The 12,020-nt window shown below is 54.1% G+C and overlaps 1 protein-coding gene across 1 annotated transcript; it reads left to right on the top strand.

The window, feature by feature from the left end:
* The first annotated feature begins 2,907 nt into the window (after window positions 1-2,907).
* LOC123430922 (UDP-glycosyltransferase 88B1-like) lies at window positions 2,908-5,199 on the top strand. Its single transcript, XM_045114752.1, has one exon. The coding sequence runs from the start codon at window positions 3,533-3,535 to the stop codon at window positions 4,997-4,999; it is 1,467 nt and encodes a 488-aa protein (XP_044970687.1). The 5' UTR covers window positions 2,908-3,532; the 3' UTR covers window positions 5,000-5,199.
* Window positions 5,200-12,020: the final 6,821 nt, after the last annotated feature.

The raw sequence follows: 12,020 nt of genomic DNA, 5'->3' as shown, positions 1-12,020 counted from the left end.
GCAACAGCCGCATCACAACGCGTGAGCCCGTTCGTGAACCATGCCCTCAGCAACAGCCGCATCACAACGCGTGAGCCCGTTCGTGAACCATGCCCTCAGCAACAGCCGCATCACAACGCGTGAGCCCGTTCGTGAACCATGCCCTCAGCAACAGCCGCATCACAACGCGTGAGCCCGTTCGTGAACCATGCCCTCAGCAACAGCCGCATCACAACGCGTGAGCCCGTTCGTGAACCATGCCCTCAGCAACAGCCGCATCACAACGCGTGAGCCCGTTCGTGAACCATGCCCTCAGCAACAGCCGCATCACAACGCGTGAGCCCGTTCGTGAACCATGCCCTCAGCAACAGCCGCATCACAACGCGTGAGCCCGTTCGTGAACCATGCCCTCAGCAACAGCCGCATCACAACGCGTGAGCCCGTTCGTGAACCATGCCCTCAGCAACAGCCGCATCACAACGCGTGAGCCCGTTCGTGAACCATGCCCTCAGCAACAGCCGCATCACAACGCGTGAGCCCGTTCGTGAACCATGCCCTCAGCAACAGCCGCATCACAACGCGTGAGCCCGTTCGTGAACCATGCCCTCAGCAACAGCCGCATCACAACGCGTGAGCCCGTTCGTGAACCATGCCCTCAGCAACAGCCGCATCACAACGCGTGAGCCCGTTCGTGAACCATGCCCTCAGCAACAGCCGCATCACAACGCGTGAGCCCGTTCGTGAACCATGCCCTCAGCAACAGCCGCATCACAACGCGTGAGCCCGTTCGTGAACCATGCCCTCAGCAACAGCCGCATCACAACGCGTGAGCCCGTTCGTGAACCATGCCCTCAGCAACAGCCGCATCACAACGCGTGAGCCCGTTCGTGAACCATGCCCTCAGCAACAGCCGCATCACAACGCGTGAGCCCGTTCGTGAACCATGCCCTCAGCAACAGCCGCATCACAACGCGTGAGCCCGTTCGTGAACCATGCCCTCAGCAACAGCCGCATCACAACGCGTGAGCCCGTTCGTGAACCATGCCCTCAGCAACAGCCGCATCACAACGCGTGAGCCCGTTCGTGAACCATGCCCTCAGCAACAGCCGCATCACAACGCGTGAGCCCGTTCGTGAACCATGCCCTCAGCAACAGCCGCATCACAACGCGTGAGCCCGTTCGTGAACCATGCCCTCAGCAACAGCCGCATCACAACGCGTGAGCCCGTTCGTGAACCATGCCCTCAGCAACAGCCGCATCACAACGCGTGAGCCCGTTCGTGAACCATGCCCTCAGCAACAGCCGCATCACAACGCGTGAGCCCGTTCGTGAACCATGCCCTCAGCAACAGCCGCATCACAACGCGTGAGCCCGTTCGTGAACCATGCCCTCAGCAACAGCCGCATCACAACGCGTGAGCCCGTTCGTGAACCATGCCCTCAGCAACAGCCGCATCACAACGCGTGAGCCCGTTCGTGAACCATGCCCTCAGCAACAGCCGCATCACAACGCGTGAGCCCGTTCGTGAACCATGCCCTCAGCAACAGCCGCATCACAACGCGTGAGCCCGTTCGTGAACCATGCCCTCAGCAACAGCCGCATCACAACGCGTGAGCCCGTTCGTGAACCATGCCCTCAGCAACAGCCGCATCACAACGCGTGAGCCCGTTCGTGAACCATGCCCTCAGCAACAGCCGCATCACAACGCGTGAGCCCGTTCGTGAACCATGCCCTCAGCAACAGCCGCATCACAACGCGTGAGCCCGTTCGTGAACCATGCCCTCAGCAACAGCCGCATCACAACGCGTGAGCCCGTTCGTGAACCATGCCCTCAGCAACAGCCGCATCACAACGCGTGAGCCCGTTCGTGAACCATGCCCTCAGCAACAGCCGCATCACAACGCGTGAGCCCGTTCGTGAACCATGCCCTCAGCAACAGCCGCATCACAACGCGTGAGCCCGTTCGTGAACCATGCCCTCAGCAACAGCCGCATCACAACGCGTGAGCCCGTTCGTGAACCATGCCCTCAGCAACAGCCGCATCACAACGCGTGAGCCCGTTCGTGAACCATGCCCTCAGCAACAGCCGCATCACAACGCGTGAGCCCGTTCGTGAACCATGCCCTCAGCAACAGCCGCATCACAACGCGTGAGCCCGTTCGTGAACCATGCCCTCAGCCCGCATCACACGGGCCACAGCTCCGCAGTGATCGCTCCCGCCTCCTGCATGCAAGCAGCCCCGCAGCCTCGCGTCGCCTTGCCTCCGTCCGCGACAGTGCTATCCTTGAAGGCAGGCCGGGTCACGCAGTCGTCATGATCTCACCTGCATGCATGGCTTGCGGCCGTCGCGAACGATCAACGTGCACGTATCGGCATGCATCGGATGTCCGAAAAGGGACAATGTTTCGGATGTGCTGCACCCTGCCGGCCAGCAGGCCTATCCGCGGCCGTCCAGTCCCCGGAGGGCGAAACGGCGGAGCTGAGCTGCTGAAGTCCGCGACGCGGACAAGCAATGGTGAGGCGGCGCATGCTGCCGGAGTGCACAGGTCGGCCACCAAGGACCTCTTTGGATACGAAGACCAGGTCGACACGCTCACAGGCTGAAACTTTTACTTCCTAGAATGACCTCACGACTTGTATACTCGAGGACAGAGTCCAGCGGTGCCAAAGGGGAGCAGCATAGGTCAGTGGCTACCATTAGATTTGACGAATGGACGACCAGGTATTTATCCAGGGTACCATAAAAGAGCTTTAATATAAAGATGATACGCATACAAGCAACAAAAACACAAGGAGGATACACGCGGTTGCACCTGTTGCATACCGTCCTTGTCCCAACTATTAAGCGCCCATGACCTTCGCTGTCGTCGGAGAAGGATAGCGCCAGAAGTTGGGCCCATATCTTGATCGTGCTGCTAATCCCGTTTTTTAGAAGCATGTCTTGGTGAAACCGATTTTTTTTTAGAGAAGTTGATGCAACCGTCAAATGAGATGTATCGAACATCTCTTCGTCGGGAAAGATACGGCGTGCCAGAAAAATGAACTGACCAGCCAAGGCAAACCAACAGGTCGGAGTTCCAGTCTGCCCGTCGTGTACCTGCAGGTTGTTGGAACCATCGGGAAGAAGATACTGATGAGCCAACGGCTCAACCCCAGCCAGAGGATGGTGGAACAGCCGCTGCCGACGTCAGTCCATGCAAACCAAGATGACGTTCACCTTCATGAATTTAGTAACAAATTTTGTCTGCTAAAGGAGTGATTGCCTGTGGATGGTCCACAAACGTGGACGTCCCGACGGCCCGACCTGCCCGTCGTGAGCAACATTTTCCGGTACCACCGCCAGAGGTGGTGGTGGTTCGACGGCGATCGAGTGGCGTACGTGCTAGGACCTGGCTAGGATCCAATCATTCGTGAGGAACGCGTGCACCCTCTCTCGTCTTCGGTGTTCACACCCTACCGCTACGTACAATCTTGTCTTCGGCTTCGATGCCACCCCCAATTTGTAGAACCCACAACAGCAGACTGTGACCACGATATCGATACCGTACGTGCAATGGCGACCGCCAACGTGCTCCTCCTCCCGGAGCCCGGCTCGGGCCACCTCATGTCGCTCATCGAAGCCGGCAAGCGGCTGCTCGCTCACGGCGGAGACGAAGCCGAGCTCACCGTCACCGTGCTGATCATCCGGCCAGCGACGCCCGAGTCGGCCTCGGAGGTCGACTCCCACGTCAGGCGCGTCGCGGCATCCGCCTCCGGGCTCGGCATCCGGTTCCACCGCCTCCCCGCCGTCGACCCGCCCACCGACTGCGCCGGCAACCTGCAGGAGTTCAAGTCCCGCTACATGCAGCTGCACGCGCCCCACGTCCGGGCCGCCTTGGCGGACCTCGGCGCCGCGGCGCTCGTCCTAGACTTCTTCGCCACCGCCGTCATCGACGCGGCCCGCGAGCTCGCCGTGCCCACGTACGTCTACTTCACGTCCACGGCCGCGCTGCTCGCGCTCACTCTGCGCCTGCCGGCGCTGGCAGTCGAGGCCGAGGCGTTAGACGACGGCGCGGTGGACGTCCCCGGCATGCCACCGGTTCCCGCGGGGTCTGTTCCGGGGTTCCTGGGCGACAAGGAGAGCCCGAACTACGCGTGGTTCGTGTACCACGGCCGCCGCTTCATGGACGCCGACGGCATCGTCATTAACACGGTGGACGCGCTCGAGCCAGGACTGCTCGCCGCGATAGCCGCAGGCCGGTGCGTGCCCGGGCGACGCGCGCCGCCGCTGTACCCGATCGGTCCAGTGATCGACCACGCCGTGGAAGCGTCGAACGAGCCCTGCGTCCGGTGGCTGGACGCGCAGCCTCGGGCGTCGGTGGTGTTCCTGTGCTTCGGTAGCCTGGGATGGTTCGACGCAGCCAAGGCGAACGAGGTGGCCGCGGGGCTGGAGTGCAGCGGGCACCGCTTCCTGTGGACGCTGCGCGGCCCACCCGCCGCCGGCTCGCGGCACCCGACGGACGCCAACCTCGACGAGCTCCTCCCGGCGGGGTTCCTGGAGCGGACGGAGGGGCGGGGCCTGGTGTGGCCGAGGCGAGCACCGCAGAAGGAGATCCTCGCGCACGCCGCCGTCGGCTGCTTTGTGACGCACTGCGGGTGGAACTCCACGCTGGAGAGCCTGTGGCACGGCGTGCCGTTGGTGCCCTGGCCGCTGTACGCGGAGCAGCACCTGAACGCGTTCGAGCTCGTGTCCGTCGTCGGCGTGGCCGTGGCCATGGAGGTGGACAGGGCGCGGGACAACTTCGTGGAGGCGGCGGAGCTTGAGCGGGCGGTGCGATGCGTGATGGGCGGCGGGCCGGAGGAGGAGGAGGGTAGGTTGGCGAGGGAGAAGGCCGTCAAGATGAAGGCCGCGTGCAGGCGGGCCGTGGAGGAGGGCGGCTCGTCCTACGATGCGTTGCACAGGCTGCGCCATGCGATTCGCAGCGGTACAACTACAAGGTGCACCGGCGCAGCGTCTCCCATTTCCGGAGAGATGTCGTGATCCGTCGCCGGTCGGGGTTCCACACTTCCACCGATGGCGCCGTGAGCGTGAAGTCCTTGGAGTCTATGGCAGAACACCGTGGCAATTCGTCATTTCCATAGGTTCCAATTCCATATAAGAACACATCGATGACGCTAGATCCATCGAACCTTGTTGGATCAATTGTTTGCCCCAAATATATATATGTGACAGGTAATACACCTAAATGTCATAAAGGAAGAAAAAAGTGGTTGCGGGGAATACACATGTGACAGGTAACTCTGAAGTTGGGCAGAAGAGCAGAACGGGCAATGCCACGTCTGAACCTGCGCGAGCCAAAGGAACAACTAGTAGTATCATTTCTTGAGACAGCTGACACGAGTGTTTCCATCGTGTTGTTAGCAAACACAGTGGCATGCGCAGAACGAGCCACAACATTGTGAGCGGCTTGTCTATCGTCAAGTCGCAACGCCCAAGACATACAAATTCATGGTTACCGTGCAGAGGCGGAGCTGACTACTAGAAAACAAGGGAGGCAATTAGAGCATCTTCAATAATTGATGTAAATTTGGAGATGTAAAATTACATGTTGTATAATATACAGTATAAAAATGTATTTTATAACAAAAAAAAGCAACTCCAACACATGATGTATATTAACAATGTAACAGTTCAACTTCAATAGTTGATGCGAATTGAAGATGTAAAATCGGCCGCACCATATTTCATCAAACATGTGCGGTGGTCGTGGGCGCATTGTTCAAGAATTTGTCTGATTAACCAGTTAACTTGTCAGTTAATCATTACTCTTAGGATGACCGAATCGAACAACACTTATTCATCGTGTTAACTTGCCATGCCGATTAATAGGCCAGTTAGACCGATTAATCAGTTTTCATGCCGATTAATCAGTTGCCAGACTGATTAATCACTACTGACCCATTAACTGGTGGGCAAACGAATCTCAAAATGTTCGTAACCCCTGCCACCCCCTCTTGCTACCAAATACCCAGAGTTTGGCCCTCCTCCCGCTTCCTTATTCTCCTTTCATCCCCTCCTAACCTGGCTGGTGGCTAGTCCTGTCCTCACCAGTGTCAGTCACCACACTACACCTAGTTGCTCCGCTATTCTGGTCGCTTGCCTGGACCCCACCCCACTTGGCCACTCCCAATCCCCTTCCATGGGATGCTCCCCAATGTCTTCCTCAATGGCGTCACCAGTAGGCAAGACACTACCATCTTTCCCCCTATCTTACTGGAGAATCCACATTCATATATTAATAGATTATGAATTACAATTTTGTAGATGGGTGGATGGAACTGTTGGTTTTGGTTGTTATTTGGAGTATATCGTGTGATGTATATTAGCAAGTACATAGATAAGTTTAAATGTTTAATTGATGATTTTGATTTTTAAGATTTTATATATTTGCATGTATAACGAATATTAATTTTACCTCTTATCTATTTTTATATGCCTACAATAGAATATTTTGGTATATTACATAGCTAAGTGTGTGGAATTATGGTATAATACATTAAAAATCAAGATATAAGTTGGCAATTTTCTATTTAATCTACCGATTAATCCAGTTAATAGGTCGATTCACCGATTAATCGCTAATCCCAAGCCGACCAAGAAGTTACCGGTAACCGATTTCTTAAACATTTGCGTTGGCGTGACCACTTCTTCCTCCATGGCCGTCGCCGGCGGAGGTGGAGGAGGGTTTCCTTGACCGGATGTGAACGCCATGACCTCCCGTTGCAGCGTATTGGCCAATGTAGCCGCGGCCAGCTTCAAATTTTTGGCCACTCGATATGGGTTCGTCACCAGGTTGCGCCTCGACGATCGCTTCACGCATCCACCGCGGGGTTTGGTGGCTCACTGCTTCTTCGTCGACGACGCAGGCGTGATGGTGACCGCCCTGGGTGGGGCAAAATCAGGGCAACGACATGGTGACGGAGGCTGGATTCGGGAAGGTGGTCGCGCCGCCGGCGATCGCGACGAGGTGGGTCAGACCAGTGTCGACTGCGGTGAGGGAAAAGGCTACGACGTCATCCGAGTTGGCCACGCCCCGGGCGACGAGCGGCAGACGAGAGGCGGGCCGACGGAATGAAAATGAAGGCAATTGGACGATTGACGTGCGACCGGCTGTTTATATCTCCTAAAGATAGAGACATAAATTTGCATCTTCAGATGTTATATTTTACATCTCCTGAAGGTGATGATATAAATTTTGTTTGCATTTACACTATCCGTTGGAGGTGGGGTTGGGTTTTTTAAGATGTACAAGTTATTTATTTTTACATACATATCATCTATCTTTTTTGAGACAAATATATCATCTATCTATTGGAGATGTTCTTTAAAACGGGCCAATGTGTATAATGATTTGATTTTTTTTTTGTTGAGACAAAGGTATGATTTGGTGGAGTATAAGGGGTGTTTTTTTTCAAGGACTTTTTGGTGTAGGGACTAAAAAAATCTTTTTTAGTCCCATGTGAAAGAAATAGGAGGGACTTTTAGAAACTAAAATGGGGTATTTGGGACTAAAGTAAGAAGTCCCTATGAGAGGGACCTTTTAGGACTTTTTTGACACTTTTTCCAACAGTGCCCCTACTTTTAGCATGTCATTTAATAACTTCTAGTATATTACTAGGGGTAACATGATCTTTTTGCATGTCATTTAATGATCTCTAGTCTATGTTTAATTCTTGAAAAGAAACGAGTAGGGACAAAAAAAGTTATAGAACTTTAAAAAAAAACAGGGCTTAAATTCCTTGCCAAAGAAAGACAGGGCCTGGCCCAGCTAGAGCCTAGGAGTCCCTGTCCGTGGCGATGGCCTATAGAACACCATCGCCGTCAGGGAGTCGAACCCCTCCACCGCGACCCCGACCGGCGAAGGCATGGTCCGCTACGGCGACGAACGCATCAGCTCAGCCTTCAACCTGGCCAACTGGCTGGAGATCCCCACCGCCGTGGACCTCCCGCCCGCCGGGGAGTTCCCGCCAGGGTGGCTCGACGAGTGGAGGCGGACGCTGCACGAGGAGATGCGGCCGGAGAAGAGGGGCGAGCCCAACTACTCGCGATTGTTTCTCGTCAAGCTGCGCGTCAACTTGCTCACCAGGGGCTACGTCGAGAACGTTTTTTTTTCGAATGTCGGTAATGGATTACCGAATTAATTGATCAGAGGGAAAACATAAGAGGTACAAAGGCAGGACAAGTCTGAGCCAGACGTGCCTGCGTCGACAAGAAAGGCGAACAGCCAAAGCGGAGAAAAGAAAAGGAACCGAGAGAAAAAAGAAGAGAGAAAGGAAAAAACAGCAAGGAGCGCCAGACATTCTTACTCTCCCTCAGCCAGGATCAAAAGGGATGCCTGCACCTGCCAAATTCCAGTGTTGAATTTCATCAGACACCTTGGAAATGAAAACATCCCTTGGCTTTTCTAGGTTGTTGAAAAGGCGTCTGTTCCTTTCGCGCCAAATTTCCCACAGGACCAAGTGCATTATTGAGAGAGTAGCTTTCCTTCTATCCGCGGTAGCTAAACTACATCTGTTACTCATCCACGTATTGAGATCCGAGTCATCCTGCCACGTTGCCGAATCAAGGGAAGGCAAGTTAGTCTTTGTCGCAATGGCACCCCAAATATGTCTAGACCAAGGGCAGTCCACAAGCAGGTGGAAGGTGGTCTCCAGGTTTCTCCAGCAAAGTGGACAGAAATAATTATTGACCCATCTGCGTCGTAGAAGGACATCGGCAGTAAGCACTTTTCCCAGCAGGGCAGTCCAGACGAAGAATCTGCATTTGGCAATGGCCCACGCGCCCCAGACAAGCTGATACCCATCAAAAAATATCATCCCCTCAAATTGCATCGTGTATGCAGACTTCGCGGAGTAGGTCGCGTCTTTGGAGAGGCGCCATACAATCTCATCCGGCTGGTCATGCTGCAGCACAACCTCATCCAGCAGTGCTGCGAAATGAGCAAGCTCATCAATCATGTGCTCAGTAAGGCCCATTTGCAGGTCCATCAGCCATGTCGCGTTTGCAAGGGCGTCCCTAACCGAACGGCTTTTGTTCATAGATATCTTGTACAGCGCTGGCGCTAGCACCTTCGGGCACTTCCCTTGCAGCCAAGCATCGTTCCAGAAGCTGGCTCTGGCGCCATCCCCCAAGGACAGGGATGTTGCCATGGAGAAAAGCTCCTTCTCCTAGGTGCTACATGGCAGCCTGCCTTGCGCCCATGGCCTTTGCGCATCTTTCCAAGCCAGCCATAGCCACCGCAGCCTCAAGGCAACACCAAATTTGGCAAAGTCAAGTACACCCAGCCCTCCTCGGTTCTTTGGTCGACACACAGTGGTCCAGGCCACCCTACATTGTCCTCCATTACATGACCTCTCTCCATTCCACAGCCAGGCACGACAGAGTTTTGAAATTTGCTTGAGGACCCCAGCCGGGATGCGATGCACCGTCATTAGATATACTGCGAGGGAGGCCAGATTACTTTTCAGTAGCACCAGTCTTCCGCTTTTTGCCATCATTCCGCCTTTCCAACCCGATAAACGGTTGCCAAACTTTAGGACTAGCGGCTCCAGATCTACCTTAGTAAGGCCTCTTAGCGAGAGAGGCATACCAAGGTATGTCGTCGGAAACTGCATTACCGGGATGCCAATCGGGGCCAGAATATGCGCCAACCTAAGATTAGCACATCAAATTGGCAAGGCGACACTTTTGGCGGCGTTGATGTGAAGGCCAGAGACTGATGCAAAACAATCCATCAACAATTTGACCATGCGCACATCCTGTTTAGACGGGTTGATGAACAGTGCTACATCATCCGCATAGAAAGAGCAGCGCATCAGCTTCCTCCTACCAGGGAGCCTTGTGAGGACTCCCTCCTCATTCGCCATGGTCATCAAATGCTGAAGGGGGTCCATCGCAAGGATGAAGAGGAAAGGAGATAAAGGATCCCCTTGCCTGAGGCCCTTCCTATGCAGCACACTATCCGATTGTTGGCCATTGATGAGCACCCTCGAAGAAGAGGATCTCAGCAGCATCGCAATCCAGTTGCGCCAACGTTGACTAAACCCTCTGGCTTGAAGCATCTCTAGAATATACTCCCAAGAGACGGAGTCAAAAGCCTTGGCAATATCCAGCTTTAGAAGGATGGACGACTTCTTAGACTTATGCAGGTATTTGGCTGTGTTTTGCACGTACACATAGTTCTCCTGGATGCTTCGTTTCTGAATAAAAGCACTCTGACAGTGATCAATCAGTGCGGCGAGCTTTGGTGTCAGACGCCTTGCCAGAAGCTTGGTGAAATTTTTTACAATGCTATGTAGCAGTGAGATAGGCCGAAAGTCCGATAAGCTGTCAGCCCCACATTTCTTTGGGATTAGCACAATAAACACTCTGTTGACTTGGTCCAATCCTCTGCTATCCAGCCGATGCAGTTGATTAAGAGCTGCAAGCACATCAAGCTTGATAATATCCCAGCAACGCTTATAGAAACCTCCCGAGAAACCATCTGGCCCCGACGCCTTGTCCGAAGGCAAATCATTGATGGTTTGTCGAATTTCCTCCAAGGTGAATTCCCCATCCATGTCCGATAGGTCGACCCAGTTCATGTCCAACTTGTCCCAATCTAGGGAGGCCGATGTCTTGGAAGTCTGGCCGAAGATGTTGAAGAAATGAATCCGGGCCATCTCTGTCATCTCCTCATTATCAGTAACCACCCCATCGGGGCCGTGTAACGCTTGAATCGTGCTGCTGTTGTGCCTCGCGTTTGCTTTCCTTTGGAAAAAACGAGTGTTTGCATCGCGAGCTTTAAGCCACAGCACCCTACTCCTTTGACGAATCTTGACTTTAAGCAGGACTGCCAGGCCCAGCGCTCTCTCTTTCAGCTTCGAGCGCAGGGCACTTTCTGCCGCAGAAAGGCTCCTGTGATCCTGGGCAGCATCTAGTTGCAGATTAATCTCACTGACCAGGTGCGATTGCCGTTTAATGTCGCCTACCTTGTGTTTGCTCCATGTGCGCAGCTGCCTACTTAGTCGCCAAAGCTTCGTGCCCAGTGTAGCCAACGGACATCTTGCTACCACCGGCGCTGCCCAGGATTGGCTAACCAGCTCCGTGAAACCCTCAATGTGCTCCCGGTAAGCTTCATATCTAAACCGTTTGTTCGTTTTCAAGATCGCGTCGTTGCGCAGCAGCAACGGACAGTGATCCAAAATAGATGAAGCCTGGGGCAGCAGCTTGGCAGCTGGGAAGATCAGTTCCCACTCGACGTTAGAGAACGCCCGATCTAAACGCACAAGGGTCGGCGATCTTTGCTCATTTCTCCAGGTGAACTTCCGCCCGATCAACGGGAGTTCATGCAGGGAAGACCTATTCAGGGCTGACCGGAATTTGAACATCCAACGACGACACACCCGATCATTGTTTTTATCCCTAGGATCAGAGATCATATTGAAATCTCCGATGACGATCCAAGGCCCAGTCATTCCGCTGTGAATGTCGGCAAGTTCGTTCAGAAAGAGCTGCTTCCGTCCATCATCATGAGGCCCATAGACCACTGTCAGCGACCATGGGTCGCTACCGACCTTAGGGGAGAAGGTCGCCGTGATAGAGTAAGCTCGTACTGTGATTGCTGATACCAAAAATACCGATGAGCGGCAGCAAAGTAAAATCCCTCCGCGGGTGCCGTCGGCGCTAAGCGCAGCGTGGCAGTCAAAGACTGGCCCAACAATCTCATCAATATCTGCTCCGTCAACAGTCTGAAGTTTGGATTCCTGCAAGCAGATTATGGAGCAGGACCATTGTTCAACCATGGCGCGAACCACGGCCCGACGTGCTCGATTATTCAAGCCACGCACATTCCAGGAAGCAATAGATAAGGCGTTATTCATTAAACAAGCAAATTACTACTAAGGCAGGTCTGGGCATAGGAAACCCGAAGTAAGAACAATACATGAGGGCCTTATGGACCCTCCCAGCCGCCTCTAGGCGCCGACGAACAATGCACCAACAATCCCGAAGATAGCAATTC

Source organism: Hordeum vulgare, chromosome 2H (genome assembly GCF_904849725.1).
Source record: "Hordeum vulgare subsp. vulgare chromosome 2H, MorexV3_pseudomolecules_assembly, whole genome shotgun sequence".
Lineage (NCBI taxonomy): Eukaryota > Viridiplantae > Streptophyta > Magnoliopsida > Poales > Poaceae > Hordeum > Hordeum vulgare.
Note: the sequence above shows the minus strand (reverse complement) of the source record. Positions and strands in the feature narration are given on the sequence as shown.

Excerpts from the sequence above, each read along its gene's own strand:
- LOC123430922 (XM_045114752.1), top strand. The coding sequence starts at position 3,533 with ATGGCGACCGCCAACGTGCTCCTCCTCCCGGAGCCCGGCTCGGGCCAC.